General features: G+C 40.8%; 1 protein-coding gene across 1 annotated transcript in view; it reads right to left on the reverse strand.

Annotated features, from left to right (window-relative positions):
- Positions 1-1,583, reverse strand: part of LOC119736545 (neurogenic locus notch homolog protein 1-like) — a 36,332-nt gene extending 34,749 nt beyond the window's left edge. The window contains exons 1-3 of the mRNA XM_038210559.1: positions 1,565-1,583; positions 1,406-1,534; positions 1,013-1,141 (exon numbers count right to left, since the gene is read on the reverse strand). Of these exons, the coding sequence (XP_038066487.1) occupies positions 1,013-1,141; positions 1,406-1,534; positions 1,565-1,583 (277 nt within the window). The remainder of the gene's footprint in view (positions 1-1,012; positions 1,142-1,405; positions 1,535-1,564) is intronic.
- Between the last annotated feature and the right edge of the window lie 10,653 nt (positions 1,584-12,236).

Consider the following 12,236-nt stretch of genomic DNA (forward strand, 5'->3'; position numbering starts at 1 on the left):
TTTTTCCGGTGCATTGTGGGAAATGGTCGACAAATTCGCAGCGCGGGACATTTGAAATTGTTAGTTTTTTTCCAGTCAGTATTTTCGTAAGCATGATTCAAGTATTTGTTTGCCCTTTTCTTTTCTCTTTATCAATGTGGAGTTTTTTTGTAAGGCGGCTGAACGCTATGCCCCAATCTTTAACAAATTAGCTCAAGTTGTCTACTGACACTCACTCAAATGGGCCATGTTTTGTCGACCGTAAACTTGAATAATGGACTCTCCACGGCAAACTCTTGGTGGCGCACTGCATTGTGAAATGCCCGAATTAAGGTCAGTTTTATTAGGGGGTAAAAAGGTCCTGAAAAGGGCACTCGCACATCCGTGCCGAAATCAAATGTAGACAGTGCCTTTTCTCTGGTCACTTGGATGTCCCTATAAACCGAGAGGGGAGGGAGGGGCCCTGGTACCATCTTCCTATGAGGGTGTTGTTTAAACCAGACGATCATGGACACTATCAGACAATAGGTGGCGCTTTTCAGACAATAGGTGGTGCCAATGGTCGCGTGAAATTTCAAAAAGGGTACTCGTCAATGGCCGCTGATAAGACAGGGGACTTGTTTTAAAAAGGGCACTCTTCATAAACGTTATTTGGGGGGGGGGGTAAAACCAGGTCACAAAAGGGCACTTGTATACAAATGGGCAGTCTGTACAAATATTGGGGGGGGGGTATATACCCCCTTCCCCCTACCCCCCCCCCCCCCCCCCCCCACCCCAACCCCTGGGTGGCTGTGGCTATGCCACTGCTGTGCCATATATTCTTGTTGTTTTGCCCATCATTCTTTACAGTGAAAAGCCCTGGTAGTTGAACTTGTAACGACCAAGAGGGTTTCCGTCACAGATAAGCACCAGACATCTACCAGGATGGAGTCAACAGGGTCAGCCTACAGAACTTTATCATGCAGCAATCAATTAAATCAATACAAAATTCTCATGAGAAGGATATTTCAATGACATCATTCTCAGCACTTACCAGTGCCGGTTCCCGTTTGACAGTTGAACCCGGTGAACCCGGAAGTACAATGGCAGGTATAGCTACCGTTGAATGAAGTACAGATGCCGCCGTTTTGACACGGAGCAGATTGACACACGTCAACAGAAACTGTAAAAAAAGATCATTATTTTCACAATTTATCACAAAAACGTGGGAATTATGACCTGTACAAAACCACGTCTCAGTTATCATCATTCAGTTTAAGTACAAATTTGTCACTAACTCTGTGAATAACTTCATTTGCTCTTTATTTTGTCTACCGTAATGGACTGGTTTCATTCTTTCATTTGCAACAAGTTGATGAGGTTCTACTGTCTTTGCGAGGAATGTGTTCAGTTATAGGTGTATCGCTCCTAGCTGCGTAGTGCTTACCTGGCACAGGAGTGGTGCAGACATGGCCACATCCATTAGAACAACATTTCTGTCGATCAGGACACGAGGAATCACTAGAACACGCCTCAACGCAGATTCCTGCACCGGTAGGCGGTGGGCATTCGCCAGCTAAAAACGGAGACAAATATAATCAATAACACTTAATATACATAGACATAGTGCTTTATAACTCTAATAAAGAGGGATTTGTGAAATAAACACGTCAAATTTTTTAATTTTTTATTTTAAGTATTATGCACTACAACTATTCAAGGGCAAAGTAGACTCGGAGTTCCATTCTATAAAAAATCACAGCTTCCTGCTTTTATTTTGGACAAGATGAATAAATGATTTATGCTTCACCTGTATCTCGGTGTCCACAAAGTGGCCCGTTATACCCATCCCTGCACTGACACCTGTAGGAAATCGACGAAACGAACTGGCACGTTGCACCATTTAGGCACAGGTTTATCAAACAAGGATCTTCAATAATTGAGACAAAGAAATATGAAAACTGATTAAATCCAAAGAAAAACACATTGATTAATAACATGTTAATTAAACTATCAAACTCTTCTTTTTTTTAATTCTGATCAATGCCATAAATTCAAATTCACTTTTGGAAAGATTTCCATATACGAAGTTCACTAATTTTCCTCTGTATTGACTAACAAGCCCCCAGCTAGCAATTTCATGCCATCAAAGTCAATTTGAGCGGTGAGAAAATACAAGCATTTTCTTAGAAAACACTTAGAATTTTTCAGTCCAATCTCATAGGGTTTGTACACAGGGTGTTGAGTGAACTTCGTATATATGGAAATCTTTCCTTCACTGTTTTGTTTAAAGATCCACCAAGTCAACTAATGCGAGAGTTTGAATTTGGAACCAATTCTTTTTTATTCTTTAAATTGCAAGCAGTTCAGATGAAATTTTCAAACGAAAGCTACAGTTTGAAAAATAATGTAACTGATATGTGACAGTCTTGTATCTACACTTCGTGCATCCCCGTTGGTTGGCAGCTGGGAAAATCATGAGAATTGATGACAAGTGTTCAAAGACTTCATTCATTGATAAACATAGAGTTTAAAAAAAAAAAACTACCAGCACCGGTTCTCGTTTGACAGTTCAACCCGGTGAACCCGGAAGTACACCGACAGATATAGCTAGCACTATGAATGAAGTGCAGCTGCTTGACACACGTCAATGGAATCTACGTTACAAACATGACAAAGGTTATTATCATAACAATGCATGATCACAAATTGTGATCACAATTGATCACAAAAGTGTGGGAATTATTCCCATTACGTTTCAGTTTAAATGATCACCCAGCCTATCTGTTTATAAAACAAGGAGGCAAAAATAGTCAGCAATATTATCATGATGACAATGTGGGAATTTGGGAATGAAAATGGCAAAAGTGTAGTCGAGTCATACCATGGAGGAATATGAACGAAACGTATCGATACACAAGTTGATCAGAAGCCCACTCAAGTCCTCACTAGTATTAAATCTAGACCCGTGAACGTGGCGTTTACAAGCCACGTTCACGGGCATGACGGGTCTATCTTTAGTCATTACAAATTAAGCTAAACAAGCAAATAAACCGTCACAAAAGCATTCGTGCGCTGTTCTTGTGAAAAGGACTTAGTAAAGATTTACTTTGGACGGGACTTGTGATGGGCCCGAGCAGGCCTGGTCGATTACAATGAATGATGATGCCTACCGTGACAAAATGCATAAACACATGGTTGGAGCACCATGTCATGTTTCATTTTTCCCAGCTATGGAGTCGATGTTTACGTTTGTTGCGCGCGTGCTGCACCCGCGCTAGCTGGTCAGTGCGCCCTCAATTGACGTGTTTTTAGAAGGGTTTTTTTCTTTCGCAGTGGAGTTCAAGACTCCGTTTATTTCAAGCAATTCTATTACAAAGCTTCACAATAACAAATACAGCAAAATAACAACGAAAACTTGATCATTAACAACACAAAAACAAACAAACAAATTCAATGCAAAAATGTTGGACTTAAAGCATGAAGGACTGTAATCAAAGAAAAATTACATAGTGTAGCGGACTTTACCAGGCGGCGTCTGCCGCTGACTAAATAATGGGCTTCGGCCTCCACGACGAGCGGTAACCGCAGAGGCCTGAGGGGCGGACTCGTTTTGGGGGAAGTCTACCTCCAGGCGCCTAGGTCTGCACACCACGCACACACGCCCACCACACAAGGGTAGACACGTCAAAGATTATGCACCACACCAGGCTTATATACTTGAACTGGTTGATTTATTCAAGGTAATTCACAGGTTCCTATATAGGCGCTAATTACAGGGTTGATTCGCACACCAACGATGATTATCTCTTGGGGACTTTATAATTAAGAATCACAAACAATCACCAATCGGGTAATTACAATAGACATCGGGACCGATAAGCCTAAGACGCAGCTACTCACCCCGCAACTAGGGTTCACGGGGTACAGCCTAATCCCACCAATCCAACAGCCAGCGAGCAACGGCAGAGCGTACTTGCTTTCGTCCGCACGGAGCAAGAGCAAGCAGCGGAAAGACGCCCGCGACGCACGTGCAGCGCGCTTATATACACTGCACGCAGAGCACCAGCGACGCGCACTGCCGCACGGAACGCAGCCTGCGCACCAGCGCTCAGCAGCTACGGAAGCCCAGTGCGCGAAGCAATATTTCGTTACAATAGTTACACAAATGCCACGTCAAACCTAAAAAACCAGAATGGGATACATAAAACTACTAAGCAAAATTGTGACCTGTTCTGTCAAAATCAGACTTTTCTGGGCCTAAGGTCAAAAATTAGATTTGTGCATATTGTTAAAATATGTACATTTTTCTTTTAATAGGTGGTTTAATTTTTGAAACTGGTCATTCCTGGGCAAAGTTATGCTATTTTGAAGTTCATCGTGTCGAAAAGTAGAAAATGGAGAAAATGGCAGTTCAAGTTTGGGGTCTATTTTAAGACTGTTTCAAGTGACATTTCTATAACTGATATCCCTTAACAAATCATCAACAATACTATATTTAGAGTTCAAATTAGGGTTTCAAATATTTATTGTATATTTAAGACATGTTCAAGATTACAAATATGCAAAAATTAGAAAATAAAAAAAGAAATCACCCTCACAGAGTTTTTAAGTTGGCCCTATCTTAATTTCAACCTTTGCCCAGAAGCGTCTGCTTTTGACAGAACAGGTCACAATTAACATTAAAAATTCACACTGCACACTGTATCGATCAAAAGGAAAGCCACATCAGGGAAGGATAGGATCAAACAAGATAACACGACTGTAAACAAGAATTCACAATTTCAGACAGTATGTACAGCGATGAATTAAAAAGAACATAGACTATACACCTATATGTTTACAACGTGAACAAATGAAAAAAGGAAAAAGAAAACAATGAAAAAGGAAAGAAGAGCTAGAGCAAATTTAAGTTAGGCCTATATAACTGAAAATTCACAGGAAAGGAAATTTCATCAAGTTCTAAACACTCCTGTTCATATATCGCGAGTTTATCTATACCCCCGTTACAAAGTTAGAAGAAAAATGTATTTCGGCGTGATTTTCCGAGTTTATTTCGAAGTGCACAGTGAACCCCGGTTTGAAAATAAGAAAATAATTTTCTGACAAACTTCTTGTTGGGTATGTAAGTAGAGATAATAATGGTTTATCGGAATTTATCAACTTTGCATAAATTCTTAAATGTTAATTTGGAATTTTCCGAAATTTATTCAAGTGCGCCACGTTGGGGAAAAAGTCAGCCGTTTTTGAGCCCAATTTCCGCACGCCACTGTTTTGAATTTCGGATTAAATTTTATGACACCGAAATTGTTCACAGAGGTTAAATAGCAAGCATTAATAAGGGAAAAGTACCAGTATTTCAATGAATGAATTTGAAGTTTGGCAATACTAGGCCTACATGAGAAAACTCGCGATTTATGAACGGGAGTGTAATACAACTTGATGAAATTTCCTTTTCTGTTAGGGAACACCACAATACCGCAGTGCGCCATAAAACACATAAATTGGCCTACCCCCATACATACCCCGACACGCAGAGAAAACTTTTTAAAAGTTGTATAGAGTCTCTCTTAGAATGTTCAATTTCACAGTTTACAGACACGGAACAACATAGGCATACGTCATGTAGCCCCTATACGTATTTACGTGTAGTCTGTCGTTCTGAAGCCACGGTGCCAACCATGGGCGTCGATCGGCGCGGGACGGGGGAGGGGGAATGTCGTCCCCCCCCCCCCCCCCAACTATTTCGTCCCCGAATAAAACAAATCTGGCCTATATTTGATTCTATAGCTCAGAATAGCTAATTCAATGACTCCAAAGTCGAAAAATATGTTTGAATGATGTTCTTTTGGTTTTAACTGGAAAAGTAGTCAGAAATTGCCTCAGATCAGCGCACCACAGAGCGTCTAGAATCCATTTTTTTTTCAGGGCCCTTATAAGCGGGCCCCGCCCCCACGCCGTTTAGGCTTAATTGACACTCACATTAGTTCTGATCAAGATACACATGACTATGTTATAACCCCCACGTTTAAGAAGCGATTGACGCCCTTGGTGCCAACAGGCTTGTAGAGCTATAGGACGTTCACCAGTTTGGCCTGACTTGATTTGTACAGTGCTTTGTACTTTAATATGACGAACTTGGTGCCAGTGCCTAGGGCGGAGAACTAGAAGGGCCTGGAACACTGGTGCCTAGGGCCTACAAAACACTTAAATCAGAGCCTGCAGACATATCAGACAGACAGACAGACCGACATCAGACAGACACTCTTTGCAAATGTTTGCGATGTTGCAAATTTTGTAGCATACTTTGTTGCACAGATTGCATTTTGTACCGGGCTATTTTTCAAGAAACTAGAGGGTCTTAAAGTTGTTTGAATTCCAGCCTGCATTCCGTTAACATGTGCATATACGGGAGAGAAGTCGGGTACCATACGTTATACGTACGTTTAGACGGCAAATTTGCTCTAGTTTCTTGGGGAAAAAATAGCCCGGTACAACATGATATCATGCAAACTATGTGACAAAATATTTGCGATAATTTTGTGACATCGCAAATAATAATTATTTGCAAAGATAATTATATGCGATCACATTTGCGACATCGAAAATATAATCATGCAATCACATTTGCAACATCGCAAATATTATCGCACATATTTGCAAAGATTTTTTTGCGATGATTGCGACAAATCGCAAATATTACGTGAAAACGCGTGCATAATACACGTTGGAAATAACAACATCAATATTAAACGATTTAAATCCATTCATACATGCAAATTGCGCTATCGAATCAGGATGCAGGAAGCAAGTTCCCATCCTAGGTTGGAAATAAAGTAAGCCCTGACGAAATTGGGTACCATGCAGCATATTTAATTCTTTGGATCTTCGTAATTATCTGGTGCCTTTTGTGCCTTCCATTCTGATTTCTTAGATTGTGCCGTGTAATATCTCAAATTGACCCTATAACAATCGACTCAACTAGACTCGTAAGTTCAGGCTGCAGTATGTGACTCGACATGGACTCGACTATAGCTTCTAGACTAATTATAATGACTCGACTCGAGACATTTCCTTAACATGACTCGACTCGACTCGATTCACAAAATTCAGTAACTCGAACTCTGCTGCTAACTTACTTTTTTTATTTGCTCATCATCATTTGCCAGAGGTGTACGTGTTTATATTACTGTCACGTACAAGCGCACGCACAGAATGCGCCACCGTGTATTACTGCCGCCTATGCCCGTGGGTGTCGTCAGGATTTTTTCCAGGGGGGGGGGGCAAAGCAAATTTTCCCCAAAAATTCCTTAACTTTTTCATTATATTCTAAATTTATCATTTTTCCGAGCGTGAACAGGGGAGCATTTGCCCTACCCCCCATCAAATTAACAGCAATGTGGCTTCGCACCTCTTTTTCTTTTTTTCCCGTTTTCCAGGGGGGGGGCAAGCTTGCTAACCCTACCCCCCCCCCCCCCCCTCGCAACGCGCATGCGCTATGCCAGACACAACTAAACAACTCCGGCTCGCCGCGGTATAAGGTAAAAAAGTAAACGCCAAACTTCAAGAAAATCGTGTTACCTGACTGCCCATGCACTCCTGCAACAAGACAGAAGACAGTCACCAGACCAATGGTCATCATCTTGACCTCAGCCCCGAGCGCTTGGCACTTGGAATACACTTATTCACGACTGGGATGCAGCCCGTTCCAGAAGTGTACCACTCCGTGCTAGTTTCAAAAGCTGTCTGCTCGTACCACTCTGCAACGCGTACCTTTTCTATGGCGCACCTGTTCACGACCGTCCTGAATTTAATCATTAGCATAACAAAGGCTGCTATTGTTAATTGAGCAGTGAATCGAAAATTAAACTTGAGGTACTGTCACTGAATATTGATAAATATCGAACCGGTGAGGTAACCGAAATTTTTCATCCGACAAGATTGGTGAGGTACCTGGAAATAGTGCATCTAGCCTAATAAGGATTTCTCAACGATCTCTTCTATGAACTTGTCTTCGACAAGAGGTTCACTCAAAAGCAGACCTTCCGGGCAACACAAACTCTGAAAAATAATTAAAAAGGCATTTGGAGAAACTCCTTTTTTATCATCCATCATTTCTACTTTTCCAGAGATTACCGGCGAAGTTTATACCATCATTATCTTACGTAACTCATTCCCATCTAATTCAAGAAGTATATCCTTTTGACACAACAACGTCCGCATATGCGTGATCTACCATCAACGGTTGATGTCTCATGTGGCTAGAAAAAGACTAAAACTTTAGGTTTGTCAGACAAAAAAAAATGTTTTCATGAAGTAACGCCAGAATTTGGGTAATGCAAACATGAGCTTCTTATATACTTAAAAGCTCGTCGAGTTTGCCCTTCAGAAAATGATGTTCCGTAAGTGCTGTACCTTCTGCAGATCGGAGCCAGTTAGTTACGTGATCCGTTAGCCTGATTAGGAGATGGACAACATGAACCTGCCATTACGTACCATCATGTAGCCATCATGTAGGCCGATGTGCTGTGTCTCCTTTATATACGGGGATGTCAACTTTTCTCCTCACACCAGATACCGCCTTTACATGCACTTGTATATCAACAACCCCTCCGCCACCGGCCAAAAAAGTCCACTTTAGTTCGTTTGTTTTTCAAATTACTTAAAACCTCGGTACGCCATTTACATGATCTACATTTAATTGCTATACCTGAACAGTTGTAATGTATGTACACACTGAAAATATAGGCCTTGGGCACCGAGAGCCGTTTGTACGGTCCGGTAACGATTGTAATTGGTGTTTGGCTCTCCAGACTTGAAGAAAACTCATGATGACCGAACAACAATAGTGTATGGTCATTTCACATCAGTAATGTTGGACTTGGAGTAAACCTGGTCTGAGATAGGATGGGGGACAGTGTCTCAGTTGAATTTATAATGACTATAAAATACAACCAATCGGGCTCTGTGTTATTTGAAAAGCAATGGAACATGAGTGCCAGATTTTTTTTTTTAGCGGAGTACAGAGCATAGCAAGCAGTGGAATCTTAGAAGATGATAGTCGGCTATCATCATATTAGGTGCATGGGCGTCGCCAGGATTTTTTAGGGGGGGGGGGTAAAGCACAGTTTCCCCACAATCCTTGTACTTTCTCTAGCATATTCTCAGTGAATCTTTTTTTTCGAGGGTAGGCGGGGACATTTGCCCACACCCCACCCCATAGACACCCCTGCAGACGCCCATTTTGTTAAATGTGTATTAAAGTAATAGCAAATATGACTTTACACCTTTGTTTGTTTGTTTTTCCTCCCTTTTTTTGGGGGGGGGGGGTCGCAAGCGCCCCTCTCTTGCCCCGTCCTAGCGACGCCCATGATAAGGTGTATAAAGTATACCTTTACCGGTATGCCAGGCAATACAGCCAAAACATTAGTGAGCTGCTTTGTGCAGATAATAATGTAAGTCAACTACATCTTGCCAAATAACGGTCTTATTATTATATTCAGCATCATGTCATAATAAACTCATTGCAAAAACAAATAGTTAGACAATATGCACTTAATTGGCATCATTTCATAATTGAGCCATCTACACGGGTGCCACTGTAGTTGTTGTTTTTCCCATTTTTCTTTTCGACCTACCGACCCTACTTCAGAGGTAAAAAAAATATGCGAACTATGGCAAGAAAAAGGAATGCTCTTATTAAATAACCTCGGATGGTATCAACATTCTCCGAATCAAGCAAAACTCCGCTATTATTTTTTTTTAAGTATTCGTCATCTTCCCACCCATTGCCGTGCTGCGCTTCCATGCTTAGGTAGAACTTCTCGAGTACTCTGGAAGGAACCCCAAATGTCGCTTTAAAGTTAATTGAAATGTATTTATAGCAGAACAAATTTCCTTTGAAATCAGTGAAAGGGGCACAGCTGCTCAACCGTGAAGCAGTTCTGTCGGTACCACTCGGTACCAACACAAGTAGAGCACGTACTACGCATGCGTTGGTCGAACTTAATTCAAAACATTTTTTGACAATGTCCGTACCTGGCTCCCTTAGCCTTTGTTTGGGGAAGACAGGGTCACTGGCAAATAGTTTGTTATTTTCCCTCCTAAAATAGATTTTTCTTTTCAGCTTTCTGGGTCGTAACTATACTTTTCCTTTTTTTTCATAATCCAGGTGTTTGAATGGCAAAATCAAACTGTGCCAACCATCCGAAATATGCAAGGGAGTTTACGGGCTCTCCATGAACTAAACAGCAAATCAACAAAAATCGATAGAGCCAGAAAATACCAATACCAGTGGAGGAACACATTTTGTCCAATATTTCCCCCATCATGCTCCTTACTCCCACAATGCAATGAGGCAAAGAGTATGACGTCATGGTGTTTCATTGACGTCAGGTAGTGTCTTACCAATATTAGGCTTTTAAGTTTACATATATATATCAAAGAATCACATAAAACCTTTTCCATTTCAAACTTCAGCGTTGGAGCAGAAGGGATTTTGCCGTATACGCCATCCTCAAGGTTTGAATTCACCTAATTCTCTGGCACAAGACGCAGTCTTGCCAAACAGCAAACACTGTTAGGTGCGCGACTTATTACATTAAAAAACCAGGGGAAATCAATTTGTATTCAGACTTATTTGGTTTTACTTATGATATGACTTTGTTTTTTTTCATTCATTCATTCATTCTTTATTATTTTTACCACATCTCATTTCATTAAGTGACAAGGCATAAATACATACATGTAGTTTTGGGTATTATAATGTTCGAGCTTGTTTTACAGCTACTGTACTTTGAGTATTCCTTTTCTCGATTATCTAAAAGTTTGAGACTAAGTTATCGATTTGTTTCAGCCTGTTTAAATATTTTAGATAACTTTCTCAAAGCGGCCCTTGGCTGCGTTGTTTCCTGTTTTACTGGACATCCAAATACGAGTGAGGTAATGTGTATTTATAGATTTATCATTGTGCCTCAAACTATCGACCCCCAAACTACTGAAATCTGGGACATTTTAATTTATTAAATAGGTCACTGAATATTGTGCGGGGGCGTGCTAATGTCTACGGAGTCTTCATTATGCTATACGTAATCGCACCTGATCAAACAAAGTCCAGCACGGAAAAAAAGTGAAGAAAAGAAATGAAATCGAGCAAGCTAGGTTCGGGTACAAATCGAGAGTAACTTAAATTCTGCCTCGGAAAAGTAACTGAGCTTCTCTGGGTTGTTTTCTGTGCGACTGCGGCCTTACAAAAATATTTTCAAATTCAGCATTTTGTGTTCACCTAGCCTATATAGTGTAGGCTAATTGTATTATTAGAATGTTAAAGTCTATACATATAAGATTCTTTAACAAAATCCCATGAGACATTTGAAGCTTTTAAGGGGTTCTGCAACGCATTGTCTTCGTGTAAGAGTTTTTTTCAGTCTCAAATGCCCCTTGAAGGATACCGTAGTTTAGTCCATTCCTGGTAGTGGTACGTTTGTTCCTGGGTGTACCGAATACAAACAGCACAACAATGTTTTGTGTTGCACGTTTGTGGCTCAGAGAACTCCAAATCTAGACCCATGAGCAATGAAAAAGTCATGCATGTCGATGCAAAACGTTTTTCCTCATTTCCTTGGAGGCTGACACTAGACCATGGTACCGGAGACCAGATGGGGTTAAAGGCGTATACTTTAAGGGTGCACACCGGTAAATAGGCCTAAATCCATCCGCCGAGCTCATGAATAAAAGTTATACCAAAATATTCTATATTAGAGAGTTCTGAGCGCCGTAAAATAGGGTATTGAAGAGATATGGTAATGAACCTCTGGCCCGGACTTGGGGCTTCCGATTCTGAGCATTTTGGATGCTATTGGGCTCGAAAGTGGCGCTATTTTGCCATGTTGTGGAGGGATCGTTTTCAAGATGGCTACTTTTCCGCTTTGGGGAAAATAGGGGTCGTCTTTTTTTGGGTGAGAATATCTCGAAAAGTCAATGGTCAACCCACCAAAAAATGAAAAGAAAACGAAAGATGACATGTTGATCATTATTTTTCTGTGCAGCTTGAATACCTGTGAGAGTTCTGAATATTTTTAAAAGAATTTTGAAGTATGGGCATTTGGCACTAGTGTCTATGGGAATTTATTTGCAGGGTTGCATCCTTAAGTTATCCAATGTTAAAACAAAAGAATGGGTGGTTAAAATTGGTATGTTTACACAACTCAATAAAAAAGAGGAACGAGCGAGTTGAGTGCAGTTTTTTTCCCTGTCAATACAAATTCAGTCGTGCTATG

Source organism: Patiria miniata, unplaced genomic scaffold (genome assembly GCF_015706575.1).
Source record: "Patiria miniata isolate m_02_andy unplaced genomic scaffold, ASM1570657v1 HiC_scaffold_3, whole genome shotgun sequence".
NCBI lineage: Eukaryota > Metazoa > Echinodermata > Asteroidea > Valvatida > Asterinidae > Patiria > Patiria miniata.